A 22498-nucleotide genomic window follows, 5' to 3' on the forward strand; every position below is an offset into this window, starting at 1 on the left:
CTTAGTCCTATCATTTTAAAAACAGAGACAAACATTATACAAAATCACTTATTGTCTCTAGAGGGCAATGCTGTAAGCAGTTTAAGCTTTTTAAGTTTTACTTTTGCAGAATTACATGGTTTGAAAACAGATTTTCTCTTTTCTCAATTACAGCCAAAACTACCTGCATCTCTTTTTTTCATTGTTTGTACATTAAATACATATTTAAATTAAAAAAGGAAGAACTGAAAACCTAGAACTGCAAGGTGAGCAGAGCTGATTTCATTAGCCTTAAAAGGCAGCAAATCAACATACCTGCAGCTCCATCCGGGGGTGCAATTTTCATGGGGTAAGGTGGGACGTGGGCTGTATCAGGACCTCCGTCTTTGCAAGGACACGTGAATGGAATTCGCTCCTGGTTACAGGCAAACTTTATGAACTTACAGAGCTCCTCCTGAGTGAACATCTCTAATGCGCTCCAGAAAAACTCGATATGCTGATCAGTCTCCATCAAGCCCACCTGGTACATGGTATGTGCCTAACAAAGAAAAGAAAGCAGGCTGTCCACTGCTGCTCCCTTCTCTCCCCATAAACCTTCCCCGCTTAAAGTTTAAGAGGATAAAAGGCAACAGAAATTATGCCTCTCTCCCCAAGTCCTTCTGCCTGTTCAGAATAACTAGGAAATCCAGTCATGGTCTATACTGTTAATATACGGAGATTTTGTATCTTTTCAACCTATCTGCTTCTGCAACAGGCTTGTCGTAGTCTGTCTCCTCTGTAGTGCTGTTGGTGTAAATTTATTTTTCATCTACTTTGCAAGACTGAGGCAGTTTATAACTGCTGCTGTTATAAGGAAAATAAAACACAATGCTAATACCCCCAGTGAAGGATATTCTACAATTTCTGACACAAGAAAACTTTTTTTTATGGCATATTTCTTATGGTATCAAAATGAAAGTATTTAGGATCAAAAGTTGTGTGTTACAGATTATGTTTACATTTTTAGAAGTTATTTGCAATTCAAAATCGGGGCAGCAGCTCTTTCAATCCTAGCTCAAGGGGCAAATACTGAATAAAGCTCAATAAAATGGAAAGAGTTTTGAAATATGATGCTTAAAAAAAATTTAATTATTCCTCTCTGGGAAAAGCCACACTCTTATTTTTTTTCTGAACCCCATGACATTTTAAGAGCTTCCTTGGTAAAAAGGGGTGTCCCAAGTACAGAGCACTGTTCCATAAGGACCATCATAGCTAAACCACAAGCTGAAGGTTCTCCCCTAACACATTCCATGTGGAAAGGTCCTCGCCTGCTTGTCGGGTACGTAAGTTTTGCCAAAGAACATGCAATACTTCACACCTTGAGAAACTCCAGGTTAATGTAAGGTAGCCCACATGTCCTCAGCTCCATCTCGAGAGGGGTCAGTGTAGTTAGAAGCTGCAGGGGAATAATAGACCCAAGTCCAGCACGCACTGCAGTCATGCACTCTGGAGTCTGCAGCTCACGCATCCTCAAGCTCCGGATTGCTGTTGCATACACATCCTTATTCTCCCATCTGGAAGGGCAGAGGTTCAGGATAAGAGAGGAGAGTGTTTAAGAATCACCCTCTTGGCCTACCAAAGATCATTACACACAGGAGGGGTTTTACAGTGAGTTTCAGCTTTTTAATGATCGAGTCTGAGTGTTAAACTATTTGCATTCTGATGAGTCCCAATTCAGTTCTACTTTCTTCAGCTTACTCCTCCTTTCTCATGCTCGTGTTGCCCATATCTCACAAGCCTCATAGCTGTGGGTGTTTACTTAAGCCAGGAAGCGGTCAGTGTGCACTGCTTCTAAGTTGTCTGTTTCTTACAGAACAAAAGGGAATAAATAATGCTGGAGATTCCAAGGTCCTGCCAACAAATGCAAACCGTTCCCAGATTTTGCCAGCTTTCAGCTTGTTACAAAAGCATCTCTGGAGAGTCTGCTGCTTGAAAAATTATTCCAGAGACGGTTCTTTCCCACCTAGTACAACTTCCTGCCAAGAAAGTTGCTACTCACCCCACTGGAATGAGCCTGCCTCTGGGACAAAGCTCCACTTCTTCCCCTGTCATGGTCAGGTAGGTAAATTTACAGCATGGCTTGTTAGGACAGTCAGGGCTCTCTGTTGCTAGATGCTGAGAAGCAATTTCTGCACACAAGGCTTCCAGTTCAGTCTCATCATTTATCTATCACAAAACACAGGAACAATACCTAGCGATGAGCGTGCGGGAGTATCCCATCCTTGTGAATCACTGAAGGTATCAAAACAGCGCACAAATTACATCATCCAATGACAACAGCAAGAACACGGAAAGGCAGTAATTGCTTTGGTCAGTTATTTTCTGGTTTAGCACTATAAAGTTTTGTTAACCATTTCAGAAGCTCTGAATTCCACTAAGCCTCACAGCAAACGTGACATTGAGCTGCTTTTCAAAGCCATTGGGATGTAATAATCCAACACCTATACGATCAGCCAAAATGATGCTCAAATAAAATAAATATGGTCCTGCTCAAATAAAATAAATAAAAACATCTGCTGAGCAGTGAAGTCAACCATTAGCATTTAGAGAGGCAGTAAAATCAGCTGCTACTGGTCACTGTACTAGAACAATGTGCTTATGGGAGAAACTGAGGAAAAGAAGGGATAAGAAAAAGGAAAAAAAAAAAAAGTTACTTACGTTTTCAAATTTTTTGACGTAGTTGTAGGTAAGGATGTCAGCTTCCTGGAGATCAACATCAGGATCCAGTGGCTCTCCTACCAGGGTCTTCCAGAATGAGGGCAAGAGGTCAAGGGGGAGAGGAACATCTGCTCGAATTGCAATACCCAAGAGTTGCCCAAAGAAATGAAATAACTGCTCCTCCGCGTAGGTTATAGGGCTAGGCGTCAAAATATACTTCCCCTTTTAAAAAGAAAAAGAAAAAAAGAAAGCATACAGCACACGAAACAGTATTTAACAACTGATGCATACCCTGCAGGCACAAATCCCAAAGCAATGTAGCTGTGAAAATACCAATTTGAACAAGTTGAATACTGTTGAGTTGGCTAGAAAAGGATTTATTGAAGTGTAGCATGGAGCCTGTATATGCTCTACAGCAATACAGTATTACGTTATCTTATCACTTTAATGATAATACCATAAAGTCTGCTTTCTTGAGAGAAGTCTGCCTTTGCAAGCTTGGTTGATCAGCATTTCACAAGCTTTTTCTATATTTGCGTTACCAGTCCGGTATCTAAGACTTTTAGTTTTTGGATGCTTCTAAAATACAGTCTGGATATACGCAGCCAGATTTGCTATGCAGCTGGCCTTAAGTTGAGGGAAACGAGCAACTGACTGTTGGAGACATTCATGGAGTAACACCAGCAGAATATGACTTCGCTTACTTGGGATGGACAATCTTAAAATCAGACAACCGAACAGATATGTTGCAAGTGAACTTTGACCAGGAGTCAACACTAAAAATGGAGCAGAATCAAGACAACTTGGCTGCTTCTTCAAGTACATTTAGTACCATTTGAAGTGCAACAGGGGATTTATTAACAATCAATTTCAGCTGCATCAGGCACATGAGATCTATCTCGTTAGATGCGTTAACATGGGCTGTTGATCTGGAATTTCACTCTGTATTAACTGAATGTGTTCTACTCCTGTTCAGACACGCATTCAGTGAGAGAAAAGCAACTTCAGTTTTTGTACTGAGATATCACACCTTATTCTTATTGACTGCAGAGCTTGGGCACAACAGCAGAAGGGAGAGCAAGGAGCTCTGCAACTCTTTACAAACTTGCCAAAGGAAGTGACGGAATGATCCACCTGAAAAAGAGAGGGGAAAAATAATGAAATGCCCTCTTAGGCTTGTTACAACTACCTTTTAATCCAGAGTTTGTGGTTTGCCTTGAAATCATGGTTCAAGCCTGAGATTACACATGTAAACTCTCTGACTGCACAAACCCATGCCTAAAAAAAGGTGGGGAAGATGAAAACCATGCCAGACTATTCATATGTAAGCCTACATTTTAATGGTTTAATAACATGCAAAAATATTCCTTTGATTGCCTCCTGCTGAATTCCTAAATGCTGCTTTGTCTTCAAGCACTGCATGTGTAAGGCTAGCATAAACATTTGTTACTCTGTTTGGCCTGCCAGTGGAATTCATAGCTTGATTAGAAGATGAACGGTGCTGTCTTCATAACAATGGGGCTCTGCAGGAAATGTATTTCCACAGCTAAAAGCAATGAGGCAATATATCAGGAATCATTACAGATGTCTGAGTTGAGGACATAATATTTCTCTCTTTGGAGAGACTGTCAATAACAACTGCAGACCTTAAAAAGAAGATAATTCCCTGTGAGGGAACATATCAAATAGCCCTTTGTTCAGCTAATTTGTGCACACTTATAAGAATTTTCCTTTACACAGTTTGATAGATGACACCAGTCAATAATATGAAAAGTGCATTCTGGGCTTCTCTTTTCTAACTCCGGGTCCCCCCGTGAATCTCCAATAAGGAGCTATTACAATCAGTACAAGGAGACTGCACTGATTAATTTTAGATTGCAGTGATTAATTTCCTTCTTTAGCAAACACTTGATATTTGCCCAGATACCTTATCAATCATTCAGCAGATCTGCAAAGCAAGATATCCCTGGTTCTCGCTTAATTTAAATCTCTTTCTGGAGTACATACTACCCCCAAAGCATCTAATGGGGCTAGCGCCCCCAGAGCACGTCAATGTCCAAATGGGACTGGAGAGCACCCAGATAAAAGAAATTTTACAAAGTAAAATCTCCAAAGTTAAAATAGCATCAAAAGAAAAGAAGGCATAATAATATCCTTTAATAAAATAAATTATCGCTTAACACTTTCTGGTGAAAGTGCAGTACTGTTATAACCTCAGGAATCTGCCTCTCTACTAGTTAGGTGAATCCAGGGCAATCCTCCTTTATTAAGCTCATTCTTTTAACGAGTCACATGAGAGACATTAAAAGGCTTACAAGAAATACTGCATGTCTCCTCAAGAACTGAGGAAGATGCAGTTTTAATACTGTTTTCTGCTAAAATCAAGGACAGTTTTTAAAGCAGCAAAATCTCTAGCAGTTTCCTACTACACTCACCACCACTTTGGCTTACCTGGGACAAGCTGAAGCTCGTACTTTCTACTTTCAAGTTGAAAACATTTCTCAAAACTGACTCCCGTGGGCACGACCACCTTTTATCTTTAAAGTTTGCCTATTTCTTGACAGCTACATTTGGTAAAGTTTCCTATACTAGCATTTAGATATCTTACTCCATCGGCTAGACAATCTCACATCACTTTAATATTATATTCCACGGCAGCATTACCTAGCTCATTACTAACTTGCAAGGACTTAAAAATATGTTATCAATACAGTCTGGCGTTACTACGTCTGAGCTTCAAACACCCTGAGAAGACATCCTTACTAAATGGTCTCCCCGTGTTTCAAAGAACGCATTATTTCTTTATTTACTTGCTCTGGTTAAGAAATTTGTGTACCAAGACACTCAATACTTCCTGCTGTATTAGTTGAAAGACAAAAATTAACTATCTAGGTTATCTCATTCTTGGGAGCTTCATTTCTTTTCCATCTGCAACACTACTGATGTCTCAAAAAATGCTGTTCCTTAAAAGTTAACACGAGCTACTTTCTGGATTCCATCTGAAGTAAGTTCAGGATTGTATCTGATGTAACCCACACGACTACTCTGTAATACTGACTTACTTGTTCCATGAACCTCTTCCCCTGTGAAACGGATATTGAAAGCGTAAGTAGGGTCTCCACCGCTGGCAAGTTTAACGCAGAGCTGAGAGGATGGCACACAGGCTAGCTGCCTTGCTGCCTGACAGAAATAGGAATTTTCTGAAGAACGGATCTCCCCTATTTAAAAACAAGATTAAAAAAAATAAAAACCCTTCCCTTAGAGTATTTTGCATTATAAACATCCGGGTTCGGTTAAGACAGATTTGACATGTCTTACAAAAAATTAAAATGAATCTGAGAGGGAAGAAACGCTTTCCTATACCTCCAACTATCTCCAGAGGATCCAGGGTGATTTCTGGGGCTGCATGATCTGCGGTTCTTTGGACAGTGGCATTCAGCACTCTGTTCATTACAGTTACTTTCGTGTCATAAAAGATTAAACCTAAGTAAAGAAACACATATTTGAGTATAGTAAATCTATCCTCCTACAATCTTATTTGTTGGAATTCTTTAACGGACAACAGTCGAGTAATAATTTCATCTTCGTTAGGTAGCGAAGAGATGGCTAATCCACATCTTCAGCTTTTTTTTGTGAACATATTTGCTATTAATGTTCACTTGGAAAAAGTGCACTAAATTAGAACATTGATGAACACAATTCTCACGTTATATAAATATTTCCTAGCAAGTCCACTAGAAACTCTGTCAATCAGAAACACCTTGCCAAATATCTTTCAAAAATCTGAGATGTTTTGACAGTAATGCTAGAAGTAAGCAAGGATAAATAATAGGCTTGTCACATTACACTATAAATTTGGTCTCTCCGTAAAGACAAAGCCTTTGAATGCTTCACACCTCCACATGCTGGGTTTGCAAGCTTTTTCTCTAGCTGGGCCAAAACAAAAAGCTTACTTTTAAGCATTGATACGTTTGGAATTCTGTATCCTTTCTTTCTTTCTTTCTTCAGATTAAAACAAGTTTGGGAAATGTAATGACTTCAGTCTTTTTTTGTTTTATTTGTTTGCTGGAAGAGTCTAATCAAGGCTTGGAACAACTATTTCAAACTCTAATGCACGGTAAGAAATTTCTTGATCTCTTTGATTCCACCACCACTTCAATGACAGCTAGCATGCAAACATGTCCTGGGACCCTCAACTGATCTGCCGCCTGCTAACCAATGAAGAATTTTAGTTTATTATTGAGACTGCTGCAACGTATGGATTCCCCAAAGAATATTAAGGCATATCTGAAGGCCATCTATAAACAGAAGAGATGGGCCAAGTCCCTCCAGGGTCAAGAAAGGTGCACAGTTTCTAATAGCTTCTTGCAACAATAATTCCTCACTTCCCACTTTTTCTTTTTTATAGAAACAAACAAACAACAACAAAAAACATAACAGTTCAAGGTTACACGAAATATGGCATCTTGGTTCTCAGGAACACTGAGAAGTGCTCTTGGGTTAACACCGTTTTTCTGCTGTCATCTCAGACAGACCACGTGCTGGGTTAGCAGGCTGACAGTGAAGCCGACAAGCCTCTGTCAGTACAGTGAAACCACCTGCTGTCCTGCTTTCCCTCTCCCCTCATGTTCTCATTTCTGTCACAGATGTACATGCATTAAAATTGTCTCCAAAACACACTAAAGTCAATATGACACACACTGGACCCTTTCAGGCAACAACCGCAGGGCTTGTGCGCTCCCTAGGAAACTGACCTTTGGCCTCTTGCAGCAATGCAGCAATGCTGTTAGTGTACATCTCAGTCTGTCGAAGCTCCACCAATGGTAAGAAGAACGTCTCCAATGTGGTGTTGAGAGACTGAAGTAGTGCAAACCGCAAGCGTAGGCTTTCAACGGGAACATCTGAGGTGGGAAAAATTCAATCAGAGATGAGGATATTTCCTGCATCCTCCCAGCAGACTCAGATCAGGAGTCACAGAGACCAAATTCCTTCTGAAGCAGCCCTTCGCAACCCCTACACAGCAGAGGGCTGGAGATGTCTGTATAGCTGCCATCCATGATACGCCTTCGGTGGACTTTAGTCTCCAGGTGTCCGAGTCCAGAACCTTTCATCAGCACTGAATTTGCATTTATCCTAAGAAACTTGCAAAGGAACGCAGTGCTTAGAACAGGACTTGGGTGACTAATGTCTGTCCAGGTCTACAACTGAAATCCAACCTTTTTCCCCTCAAGCTAAACTCGCGAGACGCCTTCCTGCTCCATCCTGATCTAGAAGGTACGCTCAGAGAACACAAACAGTTGCAGTGGATTTCTAGTAATGCTGCCAAAGGCATTGTGGTGCCCACATTCACCCGAGGAGACAGGAGACTTGTGTCTCACAGACTGGCGCCTCAGCAGGCTGAGGGGAATGCTGAGTCCGCATCTCCAAAAGAATGCCCCAACTACCCGCATGACAGCCAGGCTGTATGGGACTGCTACACAGCTCTTCGGTTGAAGAGAAAGCCTCTATGCAAACAAGGATGTAAGACTCACTAGAGCAGAGAGAGAGGAGGAAAAAAAAAAAAAAAAAAAAAAAAGAGAGAGGGAGTACAGCTAAAGAGCCTAACAATGCGCTCGCTAGTACCCTTTAAATCACTGTTTTACTTCTCCTTCCTTTACCTGTGTCTGAGAAGAAAAGAGCAAGCTCTGCTCAAGTTCCACCATAGGCAGCATCAATGCTGACCCTTGGGAGCACGTTCCATACCCTAGATCCTGAATAAATGGAGCTGTCAGACTGCAATCCTGGCACAAGCACCAAAGCAAGCGGTCAGATGTAGCCCTGTGTTCAGTCACTTCTCAAGCTTGAAGTAGCTCTCTGCTCAGTGAACAGATCCGAGACAACGAATCTCTTATGCGTGATGCAAGGAGCCTGGATTTCCTTAGGACCCTCACTTTAAAGGGCTTGCAGTTCCAGCAGGTGTCTCTCATAACAAATCCACAAGCAAAGTAACAAGAACATCAAAAAGCCAAGAAGAACACAAAGCATGAACAATTCCAACCACCATAATCTATACATACTCAACAGACAGGAAATTCTGGGATCTGCTGCATCAGCTGGATCCAAATAAACTTCATGGGGATGTAGTCGTGCTGGTGTAATTGCAAGGTGACGACAAAGTCGGTTAATATACTGAACAAGGGCTACATCCATCTCCAGTGTCCACTTCCGGGATGCTTTTTGAGCATGCCTTGCATCAATGCAGGCACACCTGAAACGTAAAGGCATTGCAACTGTTGAAACGCAAATACCATGCTGCTTTCTAAGAACATATTAAGCACAACCCCAAATGGCTTGTTCTGCATAGTGTCTCTTTTAAGGGGCATTTTAAGAAACTATTTAACAATTTTCTCTGCAGGCCTTGCAGCCATGGATAGAAATATACATGTTAACAACACACTGGCTAAAGCCACATGGAATAGGAAAATTTAGGATCAAATCCTGTTCAAACTGAGCACAATCAATTCTTATCGCTTTTACAAAAACGTTTGCCAAACTTACCTTTCAAAATGTAGATCATATCCGCAGGACAAAATAGCTCTCCACACACTACGGATATCCTGTTTAGATCGGTCAACCACAAATCTGTGAAATCCATCCAGTGTCAAATACTTCTCCTCAGGAACTGACAGCAGAGGTGCAACCATCAAATAGTTAATAACTTACCATAGAGGCTACACATCACGTAGAAAAACGGTCGGTGTATGAGACGCTACCTGCCAGCTTTCTCCAGGCTTTGCCCTCCCCACCGTAGCTCGTTTCTCAAATACATTGCAAATATTGCGTTGTTCAACACCGATCCAGCCTTGTGTAAACGGCACTCGTTTTTTCCCCCTCACTGTTGCAGATCCCCCAGCCACCCTCAGGCATACCTCCACCAATATACCTGAGCAGATATCAAGGATCTGTATGTGGCTGAACGCTGATGTACATTTCACTGCTTCTGAACTAACCTGGTACGTTCCACAGTGAAGAGCAGAGTCAAAACTAATACCTATTCTCTCTTCCTGCTGATGGAAGAGGGAAATATCAAAGCAAGATCCTGGAACCAACCCCCTGTTGCTGCATGGCTGTGCTGTCCCCTCCACGGATAGACTAGTTACGAGGCATCTGAAACTTTTCTTTCCTCCAATTTTCCTCTTGCAATTTAACAGATAATTTCCCTATACAAGTTGAGAAACATGATTTAAAAGAATCCTAGTCCAACCCCATGATATCTCATTCCCCACTGTACAAAAAAAAGTCTTGATTCCATACCTCTTAGGAAGTCAGTTCTCCACCCAACGTATCCACATGGCCTATGTATATTGCTGCATGACTGCTGAATGAATATGGACTTATTGGGCATGGTCTGCCCTCACTTACACTATTGAGTCCAGATTCATAAGTATGTATACAAATAAAAGCAGCATTTCAGCAACATTCACTACTATTTTAGCATTTAAGCAACTTGTAAATTAGCCTAATCTAAAAGAAAGACAATCCAAAAGCTATCATGACACCGCTTAAGTGGGCTGATCCAACAAATGTATTAACCTTCTAAGATATAACACTACAGAAAAATTCTATACAGCCTCTACCTTCTTGTTTCTTTGTGGGAGACTTTTCAGGGTCCTTCTCTTCAGGTTTGCTCTTCTCAGGAGATTTTGGCTTTACAGTAGGTTTCTTCTCACTTAAAGCTGTTCGGCTAAAGGACCGAATGTTTTTACGTTAGAATTAAGTTTTCTTACGTGAGTAAATACAGCGTCTGTTCAAACACAAAGCATCGCTTGAAGGATTTGTAGGCCTTCAAGTCACATCAGATGCAAAGATTATTTTAGATCTCTATTGTAAATTTCCCTCTTCCCAGCAGTGTGCGGAAATACAGGGCGGAAAAAAACCCCCATCTAGATTCCTGAAGAGAAAACCACATGGCTCACAATTGCCAAGAGGCTTAAGACACTAACCTGACACTATTGAGCACAGACTTTTCCTTTGTTGGTGGTTTAGTTACTGGGCGCTTCGTGCTCACAACTTTCACTGGATGCTGTTCTTTGCCCGCCTTGTTGTATTTGCTCTTGTCAAATTTTGGCTTGGGCACACCATATTTCCTTAAAATCTTCCAAAAGAAAGGGAATGATTACCCAGTGCTTTCAAGTTATACAAAGAGATACTGAAAATACATTTTTCAAAGCACTACCTGAGTAAGCTGGTCCTCTAACACCTTCTTTGGAGGGCGGACATTTGTGAAGAACACATGAAGAAGGTTTCCAGGAGTCTGAGAATTTATCTGCTCTTTACTAAGATAGATATCAGCAACCTTAATGGGTTTTGCTGGAGTCAGGCTCAGCATTTGCTCAGAATGAACACAGCTTTTAAATATTTCTGTGAGGACTTCCCGAGCACCTGGGACCAATTTCTCACCTAATATAAAAAATACAATAGGGTACAAAATACCATGATAACTGTTTAGACTTTGAAACAGGAAAAAAATGCTTTCATTCAGCTAAAATATTACATCACATACCACTTGCTCCAAGAAATAAAATCATTTAAAAAAATCTTACTAGCAGCTCTGACGTTTCTGTGCTCTCCTACTTCATTTATGATAAATAATTGAATGTCTTTCCCCTATTTTTTAAAATCAAATACTGTAATTACAATTTGTGTGGCCACAGGAGTAACAAAAAAGCTGATTGTTTATGATGCCAGTGTAAAGATTAAAGTCGTGTAGGTATACAGTAACAGCTGTCAACAGAACTAGCAGTGGAAGCTGTTTCTTCCTTCAGTTACTATCCTTCCTCTTCCCTTCATTCAGGATTTTGGCCCATTCCAACTAATTACGATCTGTATAACTTTCACTTTGGTAGACAATATAAATTATTAGCTGTTCTAATTTGGAGACTGTGTGCAAATTCTACTTTAGAGTTATGCTGCGTCTAACAGTAGTAAATGGTTACAATGGATATTTTCTCCAAAAGTCACTAAATAATTTAGTCATTAGTTTTTCTAGTGTATGGTTGGCTGCAGGGGCGGCTGAGCAGCAAAGTTCACACTGCAAACATCTGCTTGCCAACTAAGGGAAGGAAACTTGCTTTGAAATCATTCCCTGGCTCATTATCACCCATCAGTCAGTCAGTCATACTGAACGTACACCAGACAGTGAGGAGGATATGACCTCATATATCACATAAAAAAAGTACACAGTACAAGTGAGATATCTGCCAATATTAAAAAAATACCTTTTATTGACTTATCATTGAAATAGTCTTCTAGTGCTGGGCTCCCTTGTGTGTCAAATAAACTCTGATTTACAGTAGAAACAGTTAAAATCTCTTCAGTTGACATTTCCATCAGTTCATCTTCACCATCCAGACTTGACAAACCAATGAGATCACTACTGTTAAATAAACTGGCTCGGATTTTCTCTGTTTTAGCTCTTGACCTTATCTGTACAAATAAGGAAATTAGTTAAGAGGAATTCTGACAAAACAAATCAACAAATTAACTTCCCTTTATGCTAATTTGTTTCTTACACTTTCTCCACTCCCAATATAGATAATCACTATTGCATCTCCTCTACCATTCTACGTTAATCATTTGATACCAGAATTCAGGTTTAATCTAGAAATATATCTTCTCCAAGAACATCCGGTCACTGGAACCACCATCCTGCAAGTTAATCACATGCAGCTTTGAATGAATTATTCTATGTCTTAGTCGAGAGACAGCCCTTAGAAATATTAGATAAGAAAAAACTGAAAGTTTCAGATCAGTAACCTGTAATTATTTGCAACTCTGCTGTCCTTGCTTCAATTCTCTGTTTAGAAAATATCTAAATTAGAACAGACCTTGAAGCCTCAGCTACACTGCCAGGGAACAGAAACAATAATTTCCTTTGATTCTGAGAATAACTATCATGCATCATTAACAGAGCAGCTACAGGCTTGGAGCAGGTTTCAGTATGAACATGCTGACAGCTTTCTGTACACATTTTATGCTTTATTTCAATTCTGCTGTCTTCACGTCAATTAATAGCTTGAGAGTAACAACTGAACACTTTCTGTCTGAGCAAGTTGGTTTTCTTCAACAAGGAAAACGGATACAAGCCCAGACTATGCAGAAGTGTCTCTCTATAGACTAACAGGCTAGCAGAAATGGGAGCGCTTTGGTAAGGTTCTGATAAACCTGCAACATGCAGTTGGTGCAATAGTGAAAAATGGGTTTTCACCCATGCACAGGAACCTGACGTTTGACCTGGCTGCACCACCACTACTGACAACCACCTAAAATGCTTTTAAAAATAAATGTGGAACCAGGTATCAGCATGATTTATCATCTCTTCTAAAGCAGCATTGCAGAAGAATCTGTAAATGTTTTAGTATATGAAAATATAGCCATTAACCATAAAAGAATTGTTCTTGTGGCTCTAACCAAAGGGCTTCCTATCACAGAGCTGATCTCCAGCAGTGACCGGCAGCAAATCTTTGAAGAAAATTATATGAAGTAGGGCATGAGTAGATCTTTTCCTTTATATATTCTCTCAGCCTCCAGAAATCAATGGTTTAAAGATTTCCTGAGCTGAAGGCTGCAGTGACTGCTGCACATATCAGCTACCAATTTGCCCATCCTCCATGAACTTAATCCCTTATGAATTCCTTTATACTCTTGGCCTACGCAACATCTTGCAGCAATGAGCTCCACAGCTTAAGTGGTACATGCAAGGTACTTCCTTTTGTTTTAAACTGGCTACTTGATAACTTCACTGCTGGTCTCCCTCTGTCCCTTGAGGAACAGTCAATATTTATAAGTCCCTGAATGATATAGAGCAAGTAAATGGAAAATAAAGTTTTATATCCCTCGGCCATCCTTTCCAAGCCCAGAACTCCTAGTCTCCTTAGTCTTGCATTCACATTAACATACAGTTTACTCTGCACCCATGACCTGTGCTGAGCTACACCTTGCTAACCATACCTTCCACTCTCAGTCATTTGTTAGAAAAGGGGTTTAATTTAGCTCTTGCCCAGCTAAGCACTAGTGCCTAAAGTAGATGAAGCCTGCAGGCCCAGGAGTGAATTGTAAATGAGCTCAAGAGACATTGCTGAGGATGCGACTGCAAAACCAGCTAGAACCAGCCCTCAAAGATACAGAACACAATGGGCAAGGTAACGTTAACCTTCGGATAAGATAAGGCACTATGAAGCAGGAACATAGCAACCGTCCCAGGATGTAGACGTGAACCAATCAAAAGGAAAGAGACCACCAACTCAGTAAAGAAGATCGGAAGAGAGTGTCACCGGCAGACAGGGAAATAAGACTGTAAGGAGTATCATTACCCCAGAACTTCTGTGTTCGGGGTCCCTCCCCAGAGGCACCCAGCTCGAGCTGTTACTTTGCTGTACTGTTATTTAAATAAATAATTTTACTGCTAGACGTACGTGAGACTCGGCTCCTTGGAAACCTAGAGTCGAACTGTTTCCATAACACGTTCAAGTTGCGGTCTCAGTCAAGCAGGAGGAAACACATAACATATACTATGATCTGACTATTTAAAAAAAAAAAAAAAAAAAAAAAAAGCACAATATACCAGAACAAAATCCCCTCCTGATTGAAGGCTATTACCTCCACTACTGCAAAACCCTTGATTGGCCGTGACAAAAGTGGCTGGTTGTCCAGAGACGTGACCGTGTACATTGATCCAACATCAGACACAGATGCTGTCTCTACGTTGTCAAGTGGTTCCCCGAGACTGCCAAGGCTGCCAAGGCTTCCAGTGCTGCAGTGCGAAAGATCTAAACTCTCCTGGCTGGAAACAACATGTGGTTCTAGCAATCCTGGTGGAATGGCCAGTTCTAGTCCAGCTTGAAACTGGTCAACTGAGATATCGCTAACGGTCCGAGATATGCCCTGCGAGCTGCAGAGCGAGGCCTGGCTTGTAGATGCTGAAGCACTAACACTCATAGCAGGGGTGACACTGCTAGAACTGCTGACATCCAAACTGTCTGCGCTACTGGACACAACTGGTTTTTCCAGTTCAGTTCTACATTCTCCTCCTTCTGCTTTGTCCTTGACTTTTTTGGGATCCTCTTCCTGCAAAGGGATGTAGATTTCATCTTTGAAGACTCCACCATGTGCATTACATGCCTTTCTGATTGCACTTCTGACAATACTCTCCTCTAAGTGAGTTGGTATTCCAGAAATCACAAGCAAGCGGCTATGAGCTGTGGGACCAACTAGTGCTTGACATGCATCTGCTACAGCATCATTTGTTACACCCAACCCTTGCGGATCCTTTTTAGTCAAGTGTCTGAGAATTATAAGTAGAGTCAGTGCTCTATGAAACCATAGCATATCCTCAGGTTTGCTTCCTCCTATACTGAGGATTGCAGTGTCAGTTTCAGCTGCTCTGGAGGAAGACCGTTTACCCGAAGATGATGTCTTTTCCCGCTTCATTTTGACTTTTTTCCTCTTTGACAGCAAGCTTGGACTCTGCGGTGTCTGTCCTGGAGAAGATGAAGATGAGGAGGATGAGTCACTAAGATTTGGGGCACTTGTTGAAGACATCACATTAGCTGTTACGCTCATATTGATAGGTAAGGTTACTTCTGCTACAGCAAGGCAGACTTCCATTAGAGCATGGAAGTACGTTGAAAATCTTCCTTGGTCAGCCACTCCGACACCAGAACCACCACATGCATTTCCAGACGCCCAGTTTTGTGTTTCTTCATCATACAACTTGTGAAGTTCTGACTGAAGAGCCATAAGCATGGCTAGACAAGGATTTAGCTGAAGGGCAATAGAAGAGGACAGTCCTGCTGGATTTTTTTTCTGCTCCAGGCTGTGAATTTTGCGAAGCAACTCAGCCAAGAGATGAAATATCAACTCCTTCACGCATGCTGCCATGTCAGTTGTCCAGAGAAAGTTTCCTGCGTGTGAAAGGCAAGACCTGGTAGTCAGCGTTGTTTTGCTCTCAGTAGCTTTATTACATGAGTTGCAACAGTAATATTCAAAAACACAAAGCACAGAGAAAGGTCATTTTGGTGGATGTATGTCACCAGTAAGAAAAACAGGAAGGCTATCCAAGAAGTGCACAGCAACATTTTTTTGGAATTTGAAGAAAATTCCATTATTGCAGAAAAGCTCAGAAATACGTAGCTACTGTTATTTTTTTTCCTTAAATCCTCCATCTGAACCAGCATGTTATTGGTGCTCATTAATACATAAATATTGTATTCTCACCTAAAAATTCCACTACTTGCAAGAGAACTGAAGCAGGAATAGTATCCAGTTCATCTTCTGATTTTCCATCCCCATCCTCCAATTTCCATGTTAGTAGCTGTTCTGTGAATGCCATTGCCAGAGGGAATTCAAGGGGAAGAGAATGCAAGACCAGCACAGCTCCAGGAGGAGGAGATACTCCTAAACAAAAGGGCAAAGAAAATACTTGTCATGACTCTAGGCATTACAAAAAGTAAAAGTAGTATCAAATCTTATCAGTTTTTAAGGCTAAATTTAGGCTAGACGAAAAGTTTCTCTATTAAGCATCTAACAAACAAACAAACAGAACAATTTATATATAATGATATCTTTATATAATCTAGGATGATAAATATAAAAATAACTTTTTTTTTACATGACATCAAGTAGAACCATTTTTTAGTCTGTACTTATCTAGAAAAAACTTGTCTGCTTGGGTAAGAGCAATGGTATATTTCTGCTAGGACACATTTCCTAATACCTTGTTCAAAAACGCTCTCATAAGAGAAGGCAGGACTGGTGACAATGCAGGAAGTTCCTACAGAAACAGTGATGTTGCTTGCTTCACTTTTGAGAACACAGTTAATTTTTTTTTTTTTAATTTACATTTTTACCTAGTTTGATGTGGACTTTGTCTGTCGGGGTGATCACTGAAGGGTACTGGTTGGTTGTTGGGGGAGGTGTTAGGCCTGTGTTGGTTGGAGAGGCATCTCGAGGATAACACACTGCTTCGATTAGGTTTAACTGGCCATTCCTCTTAACTTTATGTCCAAGCCCATAGACAAGCACTCGAGCCCAAGGAGCTTTATACAGGGATGAACTAGAAAAACAGCAAAAATAATGTAATCAACTGTTAGAAATCCTGAGCCAAACACAGCAAGATGCAATTCAGACACTCTGCAGTATTTATCCCTCCCCCTAGAAAACAAGCCTCTGAGAAGAGAAAAATCTGAAAAATGAGCACCTACATACACAGGGTCCACAGAGGCCCAGCAGCCTAGGCAACATGTGTGTAATCTTTGCCACCCTCAGCCCCTCAATTACTTACTCTTTGCGGAATCCAGACTGACTTTCCTTACAGGACACAATTACAAATGCAGCCCCAGGAAAATTAACATCCATATTGACTTTGGATTCTGAAACTGGGAATTCTTCAGCAGGAAACTGTTCAGGTGCTGTCTGTAAAATAAGTTTCATAATGAAAGCCTCCGAGCAGCTGCAGCAACACCTCCCCACATCCTTTCTTTTAGGAATAAAATATAGCATTGCAAATAATGATGTAGCTTGAGGCCACTGGATTTCAATATGGTCCTGGATATTGCTACTGCATATGTTTTCAGTGTGCCCAGGATGATCTGAAGAACAAAACAATCCACCTAGAGAAACAATTCCGCATGAAAGACAGTATTACGGAAGTTACAATAATATATGAAGCAAGGGCTCCTTAGAAAGTAGATAGATAAGTATTTTACCTGCAAAAAGGAGCATATTTGTTTAGTAAGATCTAACAGACTCTCCTCTCCTTGATGCAGCGTCCGAGTAATGGCAACAGTAAGCCACTCTCTGATGGCTTGTGAATTGCCCTGGTAGAAAAGATCTGTGGCAGCACAGTTCTGGGAATGGATGCAGTGTTGCAGGGACTGGGCCAAAAGAATAGAACTTGAACTGATTGTTCCATCTGCAATAACAAGATAGGACAAATTCGGAAATTACTTCAAAATGTTTACACAGCCAACGAAACGGACAGTGGAGAGAGACGTTTTAAAACACTTGCAAGATTACAAGCCTCTACATTCACTCCTAAGCAAGTGCAATCCCCCTCCAACAGTTCAGCAGTACAAAGGATCCTCCCAAAACCAAACCTGCACCCCTGACATGGATGGTTTCAGATGGGAGGGCCCTCTAAACCCCTGCTGTATTCTTCACCTACTTTAAATCAACCCTTAGGGAGGCCTGCCAGACGTGCAAGAGCTGTAAAGGTTCATGGCTGCCTCGCTTTGTCACACACATGAAGTAAATGGGAATTTGTCTGCCTTCGTAAGTACAAGGACGAGGAACCAGAAACACTCTCTTTCCCACTCACATGGGATTCTACGTGGGGTGGAAGCAGCTTTACCTGTCCTCAAGCTTTCCCCCATGTACAAACAAAATAGTTTTCAGGTGGCCCTGAGTAAGTCCCAAGCCCCCGATGTCTCAGACAGCTGCCTTTCTCAAGTTAATGGTAGAAGTCATAGAAAAAGGGTATTGCGCAAAGGCACTGATCAAAGCAAAGAGTGGGCATTCACCAAAACCCCAGTTTGGAAACTGGATGTATTAGCAGGACTCTGATTAGACGTTTTTTAAACTAAAAGAAAGGAAAAAAGGGGGAAAATAAAAGCTTGTAAAAGTATTTTCAAAGCCATGCAAAGTAGTGCTGTACCCTGCAAGAGGATCTTATACAATGCAGCATCTGTTAGAGGTAGCCAAGTTTCAAAGTAATTGGAGAGGGAACAGAACTCTCTTTCCAATGGTAAATAATGACTTGTCATTATTAATAGCCTATATTCAATGCTTTCTACTTCCTCTTTAGGCCCCAGCCATCACACATCTCTTTGCATGCAGAATAGCTTTGTCACGATAATTTTCTTTTTTAACACTCACTTGAAATAGCCAAAGATCCATGATTCAGCACATACATTCTCTAATCAGATCTGTGATTCCAGTAGGAAAAGGACAAACCATTTTGTAAAATGAAGAAAAGTTGAATTTTGAAAACTGTGAGACCCAACTGGTATCTAGTATTAGTACTCTGGGTTCAAACCCTAAAACATTCTCAATTCCTTACAAGTATCCCATCTGGATACTTTTTTAAAAAAATAAATAGAAGATGAGCAATGACAAAAGAACAGAAGCACACTGAGTGGAACCTTAGGAGGGTCTCTGAACTCTCAGTTTTAATTACATCATTAGCAAGAATTTATGTTTAGTCCCCTATCACCAAGGTAATCATGTCAGAAGTCTGTTGAGTAATAATGATGGCACTCAAAAAGTTTAACTTCTTAATCAAACCGTAAGTGCCAAACTCACTAGTTTTTTTTTTGCCCCCAGAAAACTATTGTACCAAAAGCAGCTGTGATAAAAATTAGTGTTTACCAGGAAGAGGCGGTGCAAGAAGCTGGTTGGACAGCAACTGCAGGTGCTCCAGAGTGATATCACGGATGGCAGGAATATGAAACAGACGAGTAAACATGTGTGGAGACTTGGGGGCAAAAATATTAAGGAGAGCCATGCGGCAGTACAGTTTGGCCAGTGCAGCTTCACTTCGCAAAAGCTCTCTAGAAAAAAAACAGCAAAACATAAAATTGTTTCAACACACTTAAAACCATAAGCCATATCCAGTAACCTGCCTTTGAATCCAAATGCACACACACACACTTAATTTATTCTTACTCAAAGGGTCCAAATAGACCCAGATCTTTTTTATTTGCTTAAGATAGCTCTCAGCCCATCTAACTCTGGCATCAAATTAAGGCGTTTGAGTTGGAAGCAGAATCTCCACAGAGTCAGCTGAGACTTCTTGAGCCTTTAGATAGCAACTGATTGACGGTACAAGAAACCTAGGCTCCCAGGAAGATACCTCTTAGACTTTATGAATAAAAACACTCTCACACGACTAAGCAAGTATGGATCAGGATTAAAAACAACAAAACATGCCCCTCTAGTCTTCTACTGCCTCTCATACATTAGCACAATCTGCCTGTACATTTCAAGTCCAAGGAGACTGCTCAGGTCGTGCAATACAAGCTGTGTGCTACTGATGACAAAACCCAGGTCCCTTAATGTTTCAAGCCTTTAAGCTCATGGAGGAAAAGAGCCATGAAAATAAAGCCTATTTTCATTTTTGAGAAGAGATAAGATCCCATTATTATAAACATTAGCATGCAGCAATAAAATGGTAGGATTTCTACTGCTGGCAACTTTTACATTAAAACCTCAGTCCTAGGAGTCAGAAACACATTCTCTTGAGGTGCAAGGTGTCCTGTATTTAACAGTGAAATTCACATTTCTAGAATCAAGCAGGACAGGACCCACAGACGAAAAGCAGATGTTATGAGTATCGCTAAGTAACAGAATGTACTGCATAAGCAATCCAGCTTTGTGAAAGTTTAAATAGTTTAGTATTATACAGACAGATCACTTCACCCTTTCAACAAGATCATCGTAACCAAGTTCCTTTATTACAGAAATAAACACTATTAATTAAATCTCAACATTTTAATCAGTCTTTGTTGATTTTAATCTAACAACTACAATAAGATGCAGAAGTTTACTTCTGCTCAAAACAAGACAATTTCACTATATGAAATGCTATTGATTGAGTCATGTAATAAAAACGTCTCTTAAGTACTCTAACTTCATTTCTTTTTTACCTGTGAATTTGGATATTTGTATTATCCAAGGTAACCAAACCATTAGTTGCCGTCCTCCTATAACCAGCAGGTGGCCTTTCTAACATGTCAATAGGATACCAGTATCTTACCAAAACTCCTTCACTTCTGAGATAGGTCTCTACTTGTACCAATTCATTTACCTGAAACACCAAAAACAACACCGTCAATAAATACAGCAATGGATTTTTTTTTTTTTAAGAGCTCAAAATCAGCATTCTAACCAATCTAGTACACTTTATCATAATTGCTCACAGATGTGTGATGTTGATGCATTAAAAGCCCTCCAAACGTAGCTTTACTTACTGAATCGACATCCAGAACTACGCCATGAAGACCAAATGTCTTCAGCATCCCACGAATAGCAAACTTAGGTAAAGCTGTTCCAACAGCATTACTGGCAACATTATTGCTGTCAGGAGAGCGGGTCACCACTGTGAGACCTGGAGAGTCAACAACACAGCTATTAAAATACACCATTTTCTCAAACTTACAATTTATATAGTGAATCTCTAACACTAGAGCTCCTTATTTTTTATTTTGCTTAAGAAGTACAGACTCCACCTGCATTAACAAGGCACTTTATAGTACCGATGTGTGGAGGGAACGACAAGATAACGTCATACAAAATACATTTATTTCAAAAAAAAAAAAAAAAAGAAAAAAACCCCACACTGATAAAAACAAACAAACCAGTTCATGCTTGATATTGTCAGCACCTGCAGAAATAAATGATATTTGCTTATAACTTACTTTCTGGAAAAGAAAGATCAAAATGATCTTACCTTTTCGCACTTTATCAATTGTAAATTTATTTGCTTCATCTTTGATATCCTCAATAGTAGGAAGGTAGAGGTCTCTTGGGATGCCACCATTTTCCTCGTAGAGGAATTCTACAGTTTGTCGGGCTATGTCAACCATTCCTGGTAAACAGGACAGGCGGCTGATTAAATTAAAGCCTTGATTTTGCAATAGCTACACACCTCTAGTGCATTTTCTGCATCAGATTCTCAACTGATCATTATATAATCACATTTTTCAAACTTTACTCATTTCAAAGTGATAGTGGTTGGTAGACTTCAACAATACTTACAAAGGCTACCTGACTTTTCAGGTGTATTTCTAAAGTTAACCCTCCTCAGAAAACAAAAGGTCCTCATCTCCCCATAGCAGAAGAGGCTTACTGTGCCTGACCTTCAAATTACTGCTCTAACGACTAACCTTTGTACCAAAACTTTAAAACATCCAAAAATGCTAGAAGAACAAGAAGTAGAAATACAGTTATATTTTCCCACACACTTGAAATAAATTCTCCTGAAGTACTAAGAATTCTTATTCTCATAGCATCACAGGCAGATGAATTATCTAAATACTTGAACATTCTCTCAGCCAGGCTGAGAGGGAATGGAGGTTTCCTGACCTCCGTATGTTGTTCTTCACTAGAGCTCAGAATTTTTACTTTGTTACATTACACGGACTTTCCCACAAACAAGTTGTCTTGTCAGACCTGTTCTTTTCACAACAGCATCGAAGTATTCACTTATAAATTTCCCTCCTCGTTAAAGTGTTTCTCAGTTTTGCATTGATGTAGTCACACACAGAAAACGCATATAGACAATTTCTTCCCAAACTATTATTACAAAATATTTTTGCATCTTCATGCAATTTCATAACAGCTGAATGAATTCTTCCACTATTTCTAAAACCATTTTCCTCATTTAAATAGTCCAGCCTGAATAGAAAGGTTAAGCAAGGCAACATCATGACCCCAAAACAAATTCTAAGTACTTGAGAAAAAACAGCAAATGAAAACTCTTCTATTTTCCAGCCCTGAATACAGTAAGGCATAAGAAATGCAGATGTTATTTCCACAATTATTGCACATCATAGAAAACAATATGCACAGAAATAAAGACAGCCATACCTAACTGTAAAGCTCCTTTAATCTGATCCAACCCAGACTTCCTCTCAGCCTCATTACGGAATCTTCTTCTAATTGTAGGGAAAACTTTAGTTTCCCAGGCTTTAACCAACAGGGCATAGTGATCCTCCTACAAAGGCAAAAGGTACTTAGAACATCAAGAGAAAAGAAAAGCTAATGGCAACTGTATTTTCTTTAAGGA

At 40.3% G+C, this 22498-nt stretch overlaps 1 protein-coding gene across 5 annotated transcripts in view; it reads right to left on the reverse strand.

The window, feature by feature from the left end:
• HECTD4 (HECT domain E3 ubiquitin protein ligase 4) overlaps nt 1-22498 on the reverse strand; it is a 78058-nt gene that overhangs the window by 3169 nt on the left and 52391 nt on the right. For all 5 annotated transcript variants that reach the window (XM_068911430.1, XM_068911429.1, XM_068911427.1 and 2 more), the window contains 24 exons: nt 22300-22426; nt 21161-21298; nt 20682-20818; nt 20358-20518; nt 19081-19262; nt 17421-17626; nt 16997-17127; nt 16563-16768; nt 15931-16110; nt 14314-15617; nt 11934-12141; nt 10892-11115; nt 10659-10810; nt 10293-10399; nt 9214-9337; nt 8733-8923; nt 7431-7577; nt 6040-6159; nt 5739-5894; nt 3707-3810; nt 2677-2898; nt 2018-2184; nt 1337-1532; nt 295-517 (listed from right to left, as the gene is read on the reverse strand). In XM_068911430.1, the coding sequence (XP_068767531.1) occupies nt 295-517; nt 1337-1532; nt 2018-2184; nt 2677-2898; nt 3707-3810; nt 5739-5894; nt 6040-6159; nt 7431-7577; nt 8733-8923; nt 9214-9337; nt 10293-10399; nt 10659-10810; nt 10892-11115; nt 11934-12141; nt 14314-15617; nt 15931-16110; nt 16563-16768; nt 16997-17127; nt 17421-17626; nt 19081-19262; nt 20358-20518; nt 20682-20818; nt 21161-21298; nt 22300-22426 (5113 nt within the window). The remainder of the gene's footprint in view (nt 1-294; nt 518-1336; nt 1533-2017; nt 2185-2676; nt 2899-3706; nt 3811-5738; nt 5895-6039; nt 6160-7430; nt 7578-8732; nt 8924-9213; nt 9338-10292; nt 10400-10658; nt 10811-10891; nt 11116-11933; nt 12142-14313; nt 15618-15930; nt 16111-16562; nt 16769-16996; nt 17128-17420; nt 17627-19080; nt 19263-20357; nt 20519-20681; nt 20819-21160; nt 21299-22299; nt 22427-22498) is intronic.

Source organism: Struthio camelus, chromosome 17, assembly GCF_040807025.1.
Source record: "Struthio camelus isolate bStrCam1 chromosome 17, bStrCam1.hap1, whole genome shotgun sequence".
NCBI classification, from domain to species: domain Eukaryota; kingdom Metazoa; phylum Chordata; class Aves; order Struthioniformes; family Struthionidae; genus Struthio; species Struthio camelus.